Here is a 17,998-nt window from a genome sequence, read left to right as displayed (position 1 = left end):
ACTGAATTGAACAGAGGGTAATGGTTCTAATCAGGAGGCAGATGGGGGGCGTTGTTGTGTCTCTGTGGTATACTGTAAAATTATTTGTGTCTCTAAGCAATTCTCTGCTTAACATTTGTAATTTGGTGGAATGTTTATATGTGAACATTGTTTTAATAAAATATTACTGATACGATTTCTCTCGCTCAATGACTGCAACTTCACCAAGGTGATTTTTATAACGTTGGGGGCGGGACACTTCAGATTCTAGAGAGCATTTGATTGGAAGTGCACGATGAGGTCATAAAAATTAGCTGATGTGTATTAGTGGTAGAGAAATAATTTTTCAATGCGTACATCATTGATATATGAATTTTGTCATCGTTTTGGAGCACACTAGCTTATAGATAACCTTAAGGCTAAACACATTCATACTAAAGTCCAGAAAACTTGTATTTTTTATTTATTTTATTTCATGGGGACTTTAATAATAGCTTTATAGTCCAGTGCAAAACATCCGAATCAAAACTTGGACATCAAACATGTCTTGGCGAACCCACTACATGTCCTGGTGTATGTTTTGTAGAGTAGGTTAACTCTTAACTTGTGTACACAGACTGGCCGAGCCTTTTTCACTGGTATGCTATTAAACTGTTTTGTTCATCTATTAACTTACAGGTGATTACAATGTAACCAGCTGACACAAAGTCTGACTGCTTGAGCATAATCCCGGTATAAACTAACACAGTAGCTGGTAGTTAACTCGCTAACAAAATTACAATAATTGCTTAACCTCTTATCATGGGTTATGATGCAATTGAAATATCTGTGCGTCGTTTTCCCTTTACCCCATATGTAGTAGATCGGCTAAGACAGGTTTGATCTTCGATGTTTATTGCTTTAGAGGTGCACTAGAGATGCGTGTGAATATTTGAGTGCTGTTAAATGCTCTATTCTGATTGGTCAGAAGCTGGTGTTTTCATTTTCTGTAAAAGCAGCTTGGCAGTATCGTGTCGTATCATATCATATAACTGAAAATCAAAATTCACCAGAGCAGGCGATGTTTTTCCAGTCTGTTCAGGTTTGGTGAGCCAGTACCCACTGTAGCATGAGATTCCGGTTCTTGGCTGACAGGAGTGTAACCTGATGTGGCCTTCTGCTGTTGTAGCCCATCCGCCTCAAGGTTCGACTTGTCCGTTCAGGATGCTTTTCTGCTCACCATGGTTTTAAAGAGCCTTGGATATCCTACCAGTCTGACCATCATCCTCTGACGTCTCTCATCTGACAAGGTGTTTTCCATTTGTAGCACTGACGCTTGCTAACATTTATAATTTTTTTAGACCACTTACAGTAAACTCGAAAGATGTGTGTGTGCGTGAGACTCCCAGAAGATCAGCAGTTTCTAAAAGTCTCAAACCAGCCTGTTTGGCAGCAACAAACATGCCACGGTCAGAACAATATCACATCACGTGACCCCACCCAATTTTGTTCAACGTGTACATTATTGAAGCTTGTATCAGCATGATTTTATGGTGGATGATTGGCTGACTGGGTAACTGCATGAATGGGCAGGTGTACATAAGGAAGGATATCCTAACTGGAAATTCCTATGGTACACTGGCATACCTGTACAATTTCATCATCACTCCCCACAGTGTGTCTAGCTGTACCGGTACAGTACTGTCTAACTCTTTCCATCTGAATCCTAACTCTGCATGCATGTAGCCTCCAATACGGCTGGCCCTATGATCAGTTTACAGAAAAAAAGCTGGACCAAGATTTATCTATGTGCACACCCCAGAGATTGGCTTAACACTAGAGAAAGTGTAGCTGCCAAAGCTGCATGATTAATGGTGTAGCCTGCATCCCTGTGTTCTGATGTGTGGCAATTGATACAGTACAAATTAATTATATATAATTTGTTTTATTTATTTATTTATTTTTATATAAATAAAGTATACACTACATGCTCAGTATATTGCAAGTATACACCTGATTTGAGACTTACATTCTAACCATAAGGGTGTTAAAATGAACAGAGATCGTTCTGAGATTTGACACCGGCGAATAAACCCATTAAAACAGCAAAATGCCGTCATTATGGTTAGATGTTTAATGGATTAGTATTATTTCACACCTGAACACTTCAATAATATACTGACATAATGACGGTGATGATGAAAGTATTGAACGTGAGGTGTATTGCATCTTTAAGTTTGGTGATGTATGTTCTTGCCAAGACCAAGTGCCTTGTGGAATCAGTGAAGGAAAATATATACAACACACTCTTCAATATCTGGGCAAAACTCCCTAAAAGAGCTCCACACCTCCTTCCAATAGTCTGCTTTATACATGAAACATATCAATAGCGAACAGATGTGCACAATAGGATGTGAACAGCGATGCTGTTCTGGATCTCAACATTATATGTACACCCTTGAAGTTCCTTGTTTGGTTACACCAAGTAACCAAACATAACAGTAAGCTGTGTGAACTCAACCGGGTGTGTCTAAATAGAGAACTTCTCCAAGAACAAACGGCTCCGTGTGCATCTTTCTGGGGTTTGCTGCTTTGGTGATTCTCTGATTAGTAGATTAATCATTATGAGAGATGACCAAATGAACGGTCTTGCGTCATTTTGTTTAGTAGCTAGCAGAGTGTGCTGATTAGCTTTATGGATGGTTATAAAGTATTAGGAAAAAATGTGCAAAAATTTGGAATGATAATAATCACACCAAAAAACGCAAGCGCCGTTTTTTTTTTTTTTTTTTTTTTTTTTTTTTGCTTGTTTTTTTGCACTTTCAAGCCAGGGGTTGATCAACTGAAAAACTGAGATGGTGAGATTCAGCCCACCTCCTGCAATGACTGATTATTTCAACAAAATTCACACAAGGTGAGTCGTGTGTTATGTTATGAGCCTTATGCTTGATTGACATTCATACAATCAAATGCATAGCAGTCGGTGTGGTCCGATAACGCAGGTGGTTTTAACAACGAACACCAAGGCTTCACCAATGGGTCACTGATTATATTACACTATGTAGCAATGCAGCACAATATGATATTTTATGTAGCTCAATATTTTCCTATCATACAGCTGGAAATGTGACAAATCTCTTAAGTGTCGCAAAGTTCCAAATGTACGTGTGTCTAAATCTTATTGGTTTGGACCAAATGATCACAAATAGCGCAATATGCCACAAGAGTAAATCACGTTATAGACCATCTGAGGAAATTACATATCAGAGCTGAAGGGTTTCCATGGCAACAGCAGAAATGATAAGTCACAACGAGCCATATTAATGCAGGGAGAATGTTTCCAGACATCAGGAATTGGGTCACGTATAAAAAGGATTTTCCCTTTTATTGTCAGGACGTGCTGCAGTCGTTCTGCTGTGAGGAATGTCGGCCATTTTGTGGCGTAGCTTCATTTCAGTGCACTTAATACGATCTTAATTTGCAACTGTGTTTTTTTTTTTTTTTCTTTTCTTCGTTTCATGCTTATGCCGTTGACTGACATTTGCATCGCTGTTAATAATCTTACCTTGATATCTTTATTTACAGTAAAGAATGCACTATATAATAAAATATTTTACATGTGGTGGTAACTTTATTTATTTATTTATTTATCTATCTATCTATTTATTTATTTATTTAAATTCCAAGTTCAGGACCCGACTGTGCAGACAAGCTTCACTTCACTGTTTAACCCCTAAGTTTTAATGCCTAACCTTGAATCCTAAACGTCTCTCAGATGCAAACTGGGTAAAAATTAACCTGGTTAACATCAAAAAGCACCCACCAGAAAAATGTCTCGGGCCACACACGAGCCAAGCTTCATTATCCCCAACCCCGATGTCTAAATCCTTACCCCTAAACCCAGTACCCAGAAGCACTGTGATAAAGATTCCTGTTTCATAGCAATGTCCCCCCCCCCCCCCCCCCTTTTCTTTCCTTTTTCCACCAGGATGTCCCAGTACACAGACGAGCCGCGCTTCACCATCGAGCAGATCGATCTGCTGCAGCGGCTGCGGCGGAGCGGCATGACCAAGCCCGAGATTGTCCATGCACTGGACACACTGGAGCGTCTCGACCGAGAGCATGGAGACAAGTTTGGGCGCCGTGGCTCTGCCTCTTCGTCCTGTGGCCCTGCTCCCTCGGTATCTGACCCCGCCCCTTCACATGGCACCAATGAAAGCTCCACCTCCCACATGGCAGTCTCTACTGCCACCACCTCTACGCAGACTCAGTTCCTGTCCCCGTCACCAAGCAACAGCTATGCGACCTCACCACCCGTCTCACTGGTTGCTGTGACGCAGAACGGGACGGCCAACGGGAAGCTGTCTCCACCCCGTTATCCGTCAGGAAACACGGCAGCGGCCGTGGCAGTGAGGCCATATGGGTTTGATGGGGTGGAGGAAGAGATGGACGTCGACGACAAGGTGGAGGACCTGATGAGGTCGGTGATCAGAATAATTGTTTCCTGTCTAGTTATTTCCATGATTAGTTTCATACCGTTGTTTATTACATAAGTGAAGAAGTGGGGTGGGGGCATGAATATCAGTTTTGAGATTTCTACATTCTTTCCCATTGTAATTCAGAAAGTGAGACTTCTTTCTTGCTCTCTTAGCTTCTTCTCGCTCGAGTGACCGTGGTGAAACAGGTGCCTGTAGCATTTTTGTTTGTTTGTTTTGTTTAAACAATTTTAGCACATTATTTTACCAACCCAGTGACTTCTACAGAAAAACTGCTTCTCTCACATTGCTTATTGGTTCCTACAGTGATGATATACTGGTTCTAAGTGCGCAGTAATATGGCTTGTATCTAACTTGCTAGCTGACTTGGTGCCTTTTTTTATTATTTCTTTTTTATTATTAAAACTAATGAACAATAGTACACAGCACAATTGTACCACTTACCCTTATCTAGCTTGTTAGGAACCTTGTCTGTTGGTATTGATTACACAGTGCGCCTGATGTTAGCTATCTTGCTAACAAGCTTTCCTGACTATTGATTTGAATAATGATATAAATGAGTTTACTTGATGTAATTTAGCTCACTCGTGAACTTGGATGCGAGATTAAATCCATGAAATTAAAATGTGATAATCTATACGATATTGCAAAGAATAGCCTAGAAGTTTAGTACTTGGCTATCTAGCTAGTAGTCTGAAGGATTGCTGAATAAAAGCTATACAGCATTCCTTCAGCCTGCTAAAAGGTATTCAGCTATTATTGTTCAAATTAATGGTTTTGAAGTTAAAAGTTGCATACAGTGAGGGAAAGAAGTATTTGATCCCCTGCTGATTTTGTACGTTTGCCCACTGACAAAGAAATGATCATTCTATAATTTTAATGGTAGATTTATGTGAACAGTGAGAGACAGAATAACGAGAAGAAAATCCAGAAAAACGCATGTCAAAAATATTATAAATTGATGTGCATTTTAAGGAGGGAAATAAGTATTTGACCCCCTCTCAATCAGAAAGATTTCTGGCTCCCAGGTATCTTTTATACAGGTAACGAGCTGAGATTAGGAGCACACTCTTAAAGGGAATGCTCCTAATGTTAGCTTGTTACCTGTATAAAAGACACCTGTCCACAGAAGCAATCAATCAGATTCCAAACTCTCCACCATGGCCAAGACCAAAGAGCTCTCCAAGGATGTCAGGGACAAGATTGCAGACCTACACAAGTCTGGAATGGGCTACAAGACCATTGCCAAGCAGCTTGGTGAGAAGGTGACAACAGTTGGTGCGATTATTCGCAAATGGAAGAAACACAAAAGAACGGTCAATCTCCCTCGGCCTGGGGCTCCATGCAAGATCTCACCTCATGGAGCTACAATGATCATGAGAACAGTGAGGAATCAGCTCAGAACTACACGGGAGGATCTTGTCAATGATCTCAAGGCAGCTGGGACCATAGTCACCAAGAAAACAATTGGTAACACACTACGCCGTAAAGGACCGAAATCCTGCAGCACCCACAAGGTCCCCCTGCTCAAGAAAGCACATATACATGCCCGTCTGAAGTTTGCCCATGAACATCTGAATAATTCAGAGGACAACTGGGTGAAAGTGTTGAGGTCAGATGAGACCAAAATGGAGCTCTTTGGCATCAACTCAACTCGCCGTGTTTGGAGGAGGAGGAATGCTGCCTATGATCCCACGAACACCATCCCCACCGTCAAACATGGAGGTGGAAACATTATGCTTTGGGGTTTTTTTTCTGCTAAGGGGACAGGACAATTTCACCGCATCAAAGGGACAATGGACGGGGCCATGTACCGTCAAATCTTGGGTGAGAACCTCCTTCCCTCAGCCAGGGCATTGAAAATGGGTCGTGGATGGGTATTCCAGCATGACAATGACTCAAAACACACGGCCAAGGCAACAAAGGAGTGGCTCAAGAAGAAGCACATTAAAGTCCTGGAGACTGGCTAGGCCACTCCAGACCTTTAATCCCATAGAAAATCTGTGGAAGGAGATGAAAGTTCGAGTTGCCAAACATCAGCCTCGAAACCTTAATGACTTGGAGAAGATCTGCAAAGAGGAGTGGGACAAAATCCCTCCTGAGATGTGTGCAAACCTGGAGGCCAACTACAAGAAACGTCTGACCTCTGTGATTGCCAACAAGGGTTTTGCCACCAAGTACTAAGTCATGTTTTGCAGAGGGGTCAAATACTTATTTCCCTCATTAAAATGCAAATCAATTTATAACATTTTTGACATGCGTTTTTCTGGATTTTTTTGTTGTTATTCGGTCTCTCACTGTTCAAATAAATCTACCATTAAAATTATAGACTGATCATTTCTTTGTCAGTGGGCAAATGTACAAAATCAGCAGGGGATCAAATACTTCTTTCCCTCACTGTATCAAGTCAAAATTTAAGTTGCATATCGTCTCTTCCATTATAAAACCATTGTACTGCTTAATTCATTCATGTTTAATTGCACCATAGTGTAGTATCTTCTCAGTATCAGTTTTCAGCCAGTATTCAGAGTTCTGGGATTCTCTGGGATCGGTGAATTGGTGTCTAATTGTGACTAGTAGTAATGACTAAACTAGTGACTAGTAGTAAAACGATTGGACTTTATTTTATATCAGGAAGACATTAACCTGAGGAGGTACATAAGGAGGCGAAAAGGAAAACACCTTCAACATAATATAGCACAAGTCCAGACTTGGATCAGTGTGGGAATTTTTAATGTTTCCTGCCAAAATACTGGTTAAACCAGGTGTTGGGTTTCTTGCCAAGTTGTGTAATAACCCAGACTGAGACATATGGTATAGTCAAGGTTTTATTTTTGATTATCCAACAAAGCTTTTGTCTAGAGCTGCAACAACTAATCGATAATTATCGATTATGAAAATCGTTGTCAACAAATCTCATTATGGATTAGTTGGTCTGCGCGCGGCACGGGGGAGATTTACTCATTACGTTACTTCTGTTCCGAAAACACGCTTCGGAGAGTAAATACTAAAGTTGGGTCCCAAATGAAGTACTGTACACTTACACTATGGACTGTGCACTACCATCTAGTGTGTGGATTTTAGAAAGGTAATATCAGTATAATCAATATCAACTTCCTAGGCAAAGGCGCTTGTCATACGCACGCTAGCATTAGCAGACACCGAGTCACCGACAATGACTTTCTTCAGTTTACTTTGTCAGCGTTACCTTTTATTCCCAACATGACCTCAGTCTCCATCAGACAGAGGCGAAATCGTCACGTGACTGAGGAAGAAAGTCCTCAAAATCAGGGGGAGCATTTTATATGAAACACTGCGGAGATTATACAGTGATGCACGAGCACATATATACACGCATAAACTTATGTTTATATCCAAAATGCTCCACTGTGTGTAAGGGGCAGGGGAAACTGGTGCAAGCTGCTTAAAAGGTTTAGATTAATTTAAGTTTCTTGTCATTTATATGCTGTATTTGCGCGCTTGCAGTGTAAATTCTGTCGTTTATTATAACGGAAGTGATGTGTTAGTAACGAGGCCGCGTTGCTGATCAAGCGTGGTATCAGCGCGTCTACACAGAGTGTAGTGCGAGTAAGATCTGTAATGTCTAATTAAAACACTATGGTCAAAAGTAAACACAAGTAAAATAATATTCCTAAAGTCAGCGAGTAACAGAAGCCACAAGGTGCAGTGAAAGGGAGTTTTTATTATTCATTTAGGACTGTAGTTTAATTCAGTGCTTTTTGTGCATCCATAAACACTATAAAATTTTATATATATATATATATGTGTGTGTGTATATGTGTGTGTGTGTGTATATATATATATATATATATATATATATATATATATATATATATATATATATATATATATATATATATATATATATATATACACACACACACATACAGTGAGGAAAAAAAGTATTTGATCCCCTGCTGATTTTGTACGTTTGCCCACTGACAAAGAAATGATCAGTCTATAATTTTAATGGTAGATTTATTTGAACAGTGAGAGACAGAATAACAACAAAGAAAATCCAGAAAAACGCATGTCAAAAATGTTATAAATTGATTTGCATTTTAATGAGGGAAATAACTATTTGACCCCTCTGCAAAACATGACTTAGTACTTGGTTTAAAAACCCTTGTTGGCAATCACAGAGGTTAGACGTTTCTTGTAGTTGGCCACCAGGTTTGCACACATCTCAGGAGGGATTTTGTCCCACTCCTCTTTGCAGATCTTCTCCAAGTCATTAAGGTTTCGAGGCTGACGTTTGGCAACTCGAACCTTCAGCTCCCTCCACAGATTTTCTATGGGATTAAGGTCTGGAGACTGGCTAGGCCACTCCAGGACCTTAATGTGCTTCTTCTTGAGCCACTCCTTTGTTGCCTTGGCCGTGTGTTTTGGGTCATTGTCATGCTGGAATACCCATCCACGACCCATTTTCAATGCCCTGTCTGAGGGAAGGAGGTTTTCACCCAAGATTTGACGGTACATGGCCCCGTCCATCGTCCCTTTGATGCGGTGAAATTGTCCTGTCCCCTTAGCAGAAAAACACCCCCAAAGCATAATGTTTCCACCTCCATGTTTGACGGTGGGGATGGTGTTCCAGGGGTCATAGGCAGCATTCCTCCTCCTCCAAACACGGCGAGTTGAATTGATGCCAAAGAGCTCCATTTTGGTCTCATCTGACCTCAACACTTTCACCCAGTTGTCCTCTGAATCATTCAGATGTTCAGTGGCAAACTTCAGACGGGCATGTATATGTGCTTTCTTGAGCAGCGGACCTTGCGCTGGCTGCAGGATTTCAGTCCTTCACGGCGTAGTGTGTTACCAATTGTTTTCTTGGTGACTATGGTCCCAGCTTCCTTGAGATCATTGACAAGATCCTCCCGTGTAGTTCTGGGCTGATTCCTCACTGTTCTCATGATCACTGCAACTCCACGAGGTGAGATCTTGCATGGAGCCCCAGGCCGAGGGAGATTGACCGTTCTTTTGTGTTTCTTCCATTTGCAAATAATCGCACCAACTGTTGTCCCCTTCTCACCAAGCTGCTTGGCAATGGTCTTGTAGCCCATTCCAGACTTGTGTAGGTCTACAATCTTGTCCCTGACATCCTTGGAGATCTCTTTGGTCTTGGCCATGGTGGAGAGTTTGGAATCTGATTGATTGATTGCTTCTGTGGACAGGTGTCTTTTATACAGGTAACGAGCTGATATTAGGAGCACTCCCTTTAAGAGTGTGCTCCTAATCTCAGCTCATTACCTATATAAAAGATACCTGGGAGCCAGAAATCTTTCTGATTGAGAGGGGGTCAAATACTTATTTCCCTCATTAAAATGCAAATTAATTTATAAAATTTTTGACATGCGTTTTTCTGGATTTTTTTGTTGTTATTCTGTCTCTCACTGTTCAAATAAATCTACCATTAAAATTATAGACTGATCATTTCTTTGTCAGTGGGCAAACGTACAAAATCAGCAGGGGATCAAATACTTTTTTCCCTCACTGTGCATGTATATATATATATGTATGTGTGTGTATATATGTATATATGTGTGTATATATGTATATATGTGTGTGTGTGTGTGTATATATATATATATATATATATATATATATATATATATATATATATATATATATATATATATAATATATATATATATATATATATATATATATATATATATATATATTTATTTTATAGTATTTATACATTATTTTTTATGGATGCACAAAAAGCACCGAATTAAACTACAGTCCTAAGTTAATAATATATATTCTGATGTGTGTGTGTGTGTATTGGGTTTTGTTCTGTTTTGCAGAAACAGTTGTGTAAATTTTAGTCTGAATTTATATTTGTAACACTTAGTTTGTGTATTTTATTTTAAATAAACAAAAAAAAGGTACTGAAAGTTCGCCCCGCCCCATCCGATTAATCGAAAAAATTAATCGATTCTGAAAATAACTGTTAGCTGCAGCCCTACTTTCGTCAAACAGGTAAATACAACAGAGTTAAATAGAAAAAAACCTGACTGATATCTGAAATCAACCCAAAAGATAAGAGTACAGACTGAACTATGAACTTGTTCCTGTTAAAGAGTAAGCAAATCGGGAGCAGCAACACTGTGAGAGAAACATAAATTAGTTTAAATGATGCAGCTCACACCAATAACGTCCTTTTGTATAAGGCATTAACACAGCTGTATTTGTACTGTTTCATACACAAACATGCTGCTGGAGGTTTTTTCTGGAAGAGATCAGTTTAAAAAGAAATGTGCACACTTCACCCAGCCCCTCTCCCATTATAAGTTTGTCTGAAGTTTCACTTTAAAATTACCACGTTGTATGTATGTGTGCTGATCGTGGGTGTGGTTGGTCCCAAAAACAGAGTAAAGTGTAAATTGTATAACTAGTTTCAGATCAAGTCCTAGAAAAACAGCTAGATAAATCCTTCCTACTGCTGCACTTCAGCCTTGATCCACTTTAGACGAGTTTCATACAGAATGCTTTGGACACTTTGCATGAAGATTAGCATGACGTTATCTAGCATTTCCAGTTTAATTGGATTATTTCCATGGTAAAATTAAGCACCGGACTATTCTCCAAACCTATGAAAGCTTGGTGGAACCACATCTTCAGCACAATGAAAGTTTCCCTTCTTAAATTTGGGGAGAAAAAGACCCCCCCCCCCCCCCCCCCCCCTTTATTTTTTTATTTATTTTTTTATAAATGTCCTCAAGGCAAGATAAATGAGGTGTTACATTCTACATGACCAAATTTGTTCAAATTGTCTTAAATTTGCTGGTGAGAATTTGGCTTTCTGTAAGTGTGTGGAAATCCACACGCCAAATATCATAGAACTCCTAATACAGTCCCTCCAGAATTTTGTGATTTTCGGAGAAGCTTGCCATTTAAAAAATAAAATAAATAAAAATCACTGCGGATTTGGTCAGAGACGCGTCATGTGACGTCATCACAACACTCATTCAACACTCATTCATCAATTCACGTACGTCAAACATGACTCCAGCTGAAAGGTCGCATTTACCAACAAGCAGCACTGCATAAGACAGTTTTGTGCAATTGCGATTTCACCAATTCAGGTAGTTTTCTGCAATAAAAACACAAGTTAAAATAAAAAAAATTAAGTTCTGCAAGTTGCGTTGCAAATTTGTAAAAAATAAAAAAGGACACTGCAAAATCAAGCATTTTTGGCCATAACGATCTCAAAAAAACTCTTCAAAGAAATCCTTTACGGACTCACTGACACAGTTTTGCACTATTCACACAATTTATTTCGGTCTCTATGTGCTGACGAAAGCGATGTGAGGGAAAAGACCACAACTCGTAGCCAGATGTTTATGCAAACACAATATGCTGCCTCAGTCACTTTCTTAGAAAAGGATGACTGCTTTGACCGAGTCGTCCCCTACGCAGGAATTTATATGTTGTTTGTATACATTTGTTTGTTAATTAATGTAATTGCTTGACCTATTTATTACATTATGTTAGGGTTAGGTTAATTCTTTTTTGGCATAGTCAGTTAGGTTTCTGGACAACTGAAACATGGGACTGGACAGCACGTTGGAGCTTTCACATGCTCACTGGGCTGGGTAATTGAATTAAGGTTAGCTAATGGATTTATGATTTGTCCACCCCTAACCAACATGCTCGCATTTGCACAAACAACCAGGCACAGAAGAAATACCCTCAATACTAGGAAGTGTAATTAAACCAGTAGCTACATTACATTATCAGGGAGCATCTTTCTGTGGTGGGCGCACTTCTGATTATTATTGTGGCCAAGCAGCCAGGGGTACAAATCTGCTTAATAATTGCCTTCCTCATGTCTTTATAAGTGTGTCTTTCTATCTATCTGTTTAGGAGGGACAGCAGTTTGGTGAAAGAGGAGATCAAGGCTTTTCTGGCTAACCGGCGCATCTCTCAGGCAGTGGTGGCCCAGGTCACAGGTTAGTGGGCGTGTTCTTCATTTGCACCTTTACTTTTAACCTACTGGTCATCCTCAGGTCCTCACTTTGAACCTGCTGGTCCTTCTCGGGTCCTCATTTTGAACCTGCTGGTCCTCCTTGGGTCCTCAATTTGAACCTAATATTTCAGGATCAGAGACTGGACTTCAGGCATCAGATTTTAGTCTTGCATACATTGGTCTAAGGAAAAACATTTCTTCTCCTTTACTTTAATGTTAATATTAACAACTTTTGTAACGTGATTAATTTAAAAACATCAGTGATTCTGATTAGTCAAAACCAGGAGCATGAGCTGGACCGTTAATCATCCAGGGCTAAGCCCAGATTCATCTCCATGCATTTTTTATAGCTCTGCTAGTAGCCTAAGTTTTGTTTTATGGAAGCTATGGTAACTTAGCTGTCAGTGCATGACATTATCAGAAAAAGTTGGATTTATGATAAAACTTGCCTTGGGTGATGTCACTGTTTGTAGGACTACCAGACCGCTAAAATATAAAACCTTTCTGACTAGGCTAGTTTGGTGTTGCTAGAGAAGGGGAGGAACAACTAAGCTATAGATTTGGCTGCTACAGTGCCATGCAGAGTACATTGTCTGTCCTTAGGCTCTGCTCATCATGTTCATGTAAACTGTAACTCATTCAAATATTTACATACCTAGTTTTCATGCTGCTCATGCTACTGTTTCAGATTCAGCCCCTTTACTGGATAAATATTTGTAAGCATTTTCCCCCTCACACTGACTACACACTGAGTACTAGATCCATCCGTGCAGAAGCGAAGCACAACCAAGTGCAGTGTTCTTCCATAGAAAGCATGCAGTTTTATTTTTTCAATAAAAGATGGTCAAAACTTGCATGGTGTACCTTTTTAACTAACGGTAATTAAACCATTACTGAATTGTTGTTTTATTTACTTTTCTCAGCTCAAAGTAGATGCCTGTATAATTTGTCTGTCTCTCTCTCTCTCTCTCTCTCTCTCTCTCTCTCTGTGTCTCTCTCTCTGTCTCTCTCTGTGTCTCTCTCTCTCTCTCTCTCTCTCTCTCTCTCTCTCTCTGTCTCTCTCTCTGTCTCTCTCTGTGTCTCTCTCTGTCTCTCTCTCTCTCTCTCTGTCTCTCTGTCTCTCAGGAATCAGTCAGAGTCGGATCTCCCACTGGCTCCTGCAGCAGGGATCCGATCTGAGTGAGCAGAAGAAGAGAGCCTTCTATCGCTGGTACCAGCTGGAAAAGACCACTCCAGGTTGGATGTGTGTGTGTGTGTGTGTGTGTGTGTGTGTGTGTGTGTGTGTGAGAGAGAAAAGTATGAACTCTGAAGTGTGCTAGCTCTTGTCAATTAATTTTCATAATTAACTTCTTACTATTAGCTCTAACTTCTGTGCTGAATTTCTGATTAAATGCAAAAAAAGTCTTTTTTTTTTTTTTTTTCTTTTTTTTCCCCTCTCCCCTCCAGTTAAAAGTTGCATTTAGGTTTTGTGCGCTCTTCTTTTTTCTGCTCATTTCTGTCGGATTTGATTTTGCTGGGAGTAAATTTGGTAGAGCTGATATGAGGTATCCAATACTAATGAAAATTAGTCATTTGCTTACTTGGTGTGAACCAAACCACAGCAACGTATTTCCTGTTCACTTGGCCTTGTTGTGATCAAAGATGAGCAAAACAGCATCTAGTTAGATCGTTTGCCATTTTATATGCACAATTTTAGTGGAGTAGTGCAGGGGTTCCCAAACTTTTCCAGGGCAAGGCCCCCCAAATGGCATTAACATTTCACCGAGGCCCCCCTTTTGCAAGATGTCTTTAAAACACATTAAAAATACAGACTTCTGAATATATCCCCCTTTTTATTAATAATTACATCTTGCATCTGTACATTACAATACATTAGGAATTGATTGTGTGTGGTTGTCTGAGAGTGAGAATTTATTTTTCACACCAAATTGTTGAGGCCCCCACTTTGAAAACGACTGGAGTAGTGCATGGTTTGTTGTTGTTTCTTTTTGTTGTTTTTTTTAAACAAAGTAAAATAAATGAGAATAAGCCGAGTGGCTGCACTAGCAGTGAGATAATCATGATCTAAATTTATTAATTTGAAAAAGTGGGTCAGTATTTTTGTCTAATGAACACATTTTAGGATTCATAGTTTTTACTCTTTGGAACAAGACAATTTCTGACAATGTTTGTATAAATATACAGTGAAAAAATATTTGCCCCCATCTTGATTTCTTCTGATTTTTGTATGTCTCATACTAAGTAGTTTTAGATCTTCAAACAAAATACAACAGAAAACAAAAGCAACCTGCATAAACACTATAGTTTTTAATTTATTTGTTTTTTGTTGAAGCAAAAAAACTATCCAACACCTATCACCCATATGCCCCCTTAAACTTACTGCCACCCTTAAACTTAAAATCTGGTTGTGCCACCTTTAGCAGCAATAACTGCAAATAAACGCTTCTGATAACTGGAGATCAGTCTTTCACTTACTTGTAGGACTAGGACTTACTCCTCTGCTCTGGATCATTGTCTTGCTGCATAATCCAGTTGCGCTCGAGTTTCAGCTTATAGACTGAAGACTGAACATTCTCCTTTAGGATTTTGGTAGAGAGCAGAATTCATATTTCCCTAAGTTATTGCAAGTTGCCCATGCCCTGAAGCAGTAAAGCATCCCCACACCAACACACTTCCACCACCATGCTTGTCTGTGGGTATGATTTTCTTTTTTTGGAATTCTATGTCTGGTTTACGGCAGATATAACAGGACCCCGTCTTCCAAACAGTTCCAGTTTCAACTTCTCAGTCCATAGAACATTCTCCCAAAATGTTTGAGGATCAACAAAATTCAGATGAGCCTTGATGATGTTCTGGGTTAGCAGTGGTTTTCACCTCACCACTCTTCCATGGATGCCATTTTTTCCCAGTGTCTTTCTCTAGTGGAGTCATGAACATGAACCTTTATTGATGCAAGAGAAGCCTGTAGGTCCTTTTGATGTTGTCCTTGGCTCTTTTGTGACTTCCTGTATGAGTAGTTACTGTGCTCTTGGAGGAATTTTGGAAGGTCCACTACAGTGCCGAGTTTTTCTATTTGGAGATAACTGCTCTCACTGTGGTTCTTTTAAAGTCTTAATGCCTTTGAAATAGCTTTGTAACCCTTCACAGACTGATGTATTTCAATCACCTTCTTCATCATCATTTCTGGAATTTCTTTCTACTTTGGCATAGTGTGTTACTGGGTAAGACCTTTTAACCAACTTCATGCTGTTGAGAAAGTTCTATTTAAGTGTTAATTTGAGTGGACAGGGTTTGCAGTAATCATGCCTGGTTGTGTCTAGTTCAGCTGAACCCCATTATGAATGCAGTTTCATAGATTTGGGGAATTTAGTTTAAAAAAATTAGTCAGAAATTCACAGCTGTAAGAGGGAGTTCACATAAATAGTTTGCACGATTGGACTTGAAGTTCTTGTATTATTATGCACATACACATTGAAAAACATTGTGCAAAACAGGCCTATATATGTTCGCAATATTGCATTCACTTCTGACTTTAAAAATGTTGCTGTTACATATTTTTAATAAGAATGATGATTATGATCTTCTGTGTTTTCTCAGGTGCTACTTTGAACATGCGTCCTGCCCCCATGACCCTGGATGAAATCGAGTGGCGTCAGACTCCGCCCCCAATAAGTTCAGCCACAGGCAGCTTCCGCCTGCGCAGAGGCAGCCGCTTCACCTGGAGGAAGGAGTGTCTCGCTGTGATGGAGAGGTGAGGGTGAGACTGCAAACATACGGCATGGACACAGAGAGGAGGAGTGTAGGAATAGACCGGAGTGTATGAGGGTGAAAAGTGATAACAGTGAATCATTTGGCAAAAATGAGCATGAAGTATGCAACAGTGTGGATCTTACAAAGGTTCTTTGTATGGAAAAAGCATGTGAATGGCCATTTTTATCATCTAAAAACGTTTCAGCTACTTCCACCTCACTACCTGTGGGTAATTTTTGTAGTGTGTACTTTATTTTCATTTTTGTTACTTCCTTGTTTAACCTTTGGCATTAAACAAGGAAACGCTCCGGAAACAGATCTTCATGACCCACTTTTACATTAACAATTCAGACTTTACAGAATACCTAGCAACCTGAAACCACAGAAATACAGAAGTATTAAAAGCTATTTTCTATTATAAATACTTTAATAACAAGCGTATGTAGGCTTTAGTGGTTTTTTGTTTTATTTATTTATTTATATTTCCGTTTTATATATGGAGTTAGTGTCCACCCTGACATGTAAATTTCAAGCAAAAGCAATGGTATTGTGGTACTCGGAAGTAGTGTGCATGGATTGTACATTTTATAAAATTTTATTTATTTATTTGTTTGTTTACTTATTTTTACAGATCTATAGGGCACTACGGGCAAGTGGAGAATATAGTTTGCTCACTGAGAATTGGAACAATGCTGCAGAATGTCTGCACCACTTATAGTGCACTATAGGGAATTATGATTTAAACACAGCGTGTGTCTTTGCATGTGTCAATAAGGCTGCTGTGAATGTTGACTGATAACAGTAAACTGAAACCATGTAATTGAGTGAAAGCGTAAATATCAGAGACTTTCGCACCCTGGAGAACGCTAAAGTTCTGAGGGTGGCGGGGTTAGACGTAAAAACAAGCAGCGCAATTGCACGCTTTACGTTAAAGAGAACAGATACCACAGTTTTCCCCTTTACCAGCTAAACAAACATTAGGCTGTACAACATTTTCAACATTTCTGAAATGGCAAGTTGTAGTCTACTGAAAACATTTACTGGGTTGGACAGTTTTTCATCCCATGGATTTGTTTTTGTACTGTTTAGCATCTAACAGGATGACCATATCCTATAATTGTAGGGGTAAAAATGTAAAAGCTGTCTTTTCCCCCTCCGACACAGCTACTTCAATGACAACCAGTATCCGGATGAAGCCAAAAGAGAGGAGATCGCCAACGCCTGCAATGCTGTTATACAAAAGCCAGGTAGGCAAATGCTCTACAAACGCACATCGAGATAGTATGTAAATGTTAGACTCTATTTAGCACTGTGGCTACCCCTTGGAGGATTTGCATCATTTGTGGTGAAGCTTAATCGAGGCCATGGTGATCACGCTGGTGAAATTTATTTTATTTTATCTGCAGAGTTTTCAGACATCTGGGTCATTTTAAATATCTCATAGTGGTACGTGTAGGCAATTAGATTTATGTTGGAATGACGATGACCACATTATAAAGCATAAGCATGAGATTTAGCTGATGTTTTGGTCCTTGCAGGGAAAAAGCTGTCTGATTTTGAGCGAGTGACGTCTTTGAAGGTCTACAACTGGTTTGCTAACCGTCGCAAAGAGATCAAGAGGAGGGCCAATATTGGTAAAGTGTTACCTCTGTTTCTTTAATAGTATCTGGTTTACACTTGGTCGTTTCATGCATTTTGAGGATTATATCCGGACTAGGAAAATGTATATAAAACGACATGTATAAATGCAACCAAGGCACATTTTAAAACCGAACTATTTCCAGTTGAAGCCATTTTG

The 17,998-nt window shown here is 39.5% G+C and overlaps 1 protein-coding gene across 6 annotated transcripts in view; it reads left to right on the top strand.

Moving 5' to 3' along the window:
• hmbox1b (homeobox containing 1 b) overlaps nucleotides 1-17,998 on the top strand; it is a 36,092-nt gene that overhangs the window by 6,748 nt on the left and 11,346 nt on the right. For 3 of the 6 annotated variants that reach the window (XM_053675789.1, XM_017455794.2, XM_017455793.2), the window contains 7 exons: nucleotides 2,786-2,872; nucleotides 3,947-4,438; nucleotides 12,348-12,433; nucleotides 13,576-13,686; nucleotides 16,048-16,201; nucleotides 17,365-17,447; nucleotides 17,739-17,834. In XM_053675789.1, coding sequence (XP_053531764.1) covers nucleotides 2,814-2,872; nucleotides 3,947-4,438; nucleotides 12,348-12,433; nucleotides 13,576-13,686; nucleotides 16,048-16,201; nucleotides 17,365-17,447; nucleotides 17,739-17,834 — 1,081 coding nt within the window. In that variant the 5' untranslated portion in view covers nucleotides 2,786-2,813. Of the gene's footprint in view, nucleotides 1-1,051; nucleotides 1,269-2,785; nucleotides 2,873-3,946; nucleotides 4,439-12,347; nucleotides 12,434-13,575; nucleotides 13,687-16,047; nucleotides 16,202-17,364; nucleotides 17,448-17,738; nucleotides 17,835-17,998 lie in introns of those variants that run through there. The other 3 variants (XM_017455792.2, XM_053675791.1, XM_053675790.1) reach the window with 2 other exon arrangements.

The sequence above is a fragment of the Ictalurus punctatus genome, chromosome 25, assembly GCF_001660625.3.
Source record: "Ictalurus punctatus breed USDA103 chromosome 25, Coco_2.0, whole genome shotgun sequence".
Classification (NCBI taxonomy): Eukaryota; Metazoa; Chordata; class Actinopteri; order Siluriformes; family Ictaluridae; genus Ictalurus; species Ictalurus punctatus.
Note: the sequence above shows the minus strand (reverse complement) of the source record. Positions and strands in the feature narration are given on the sequence as shown.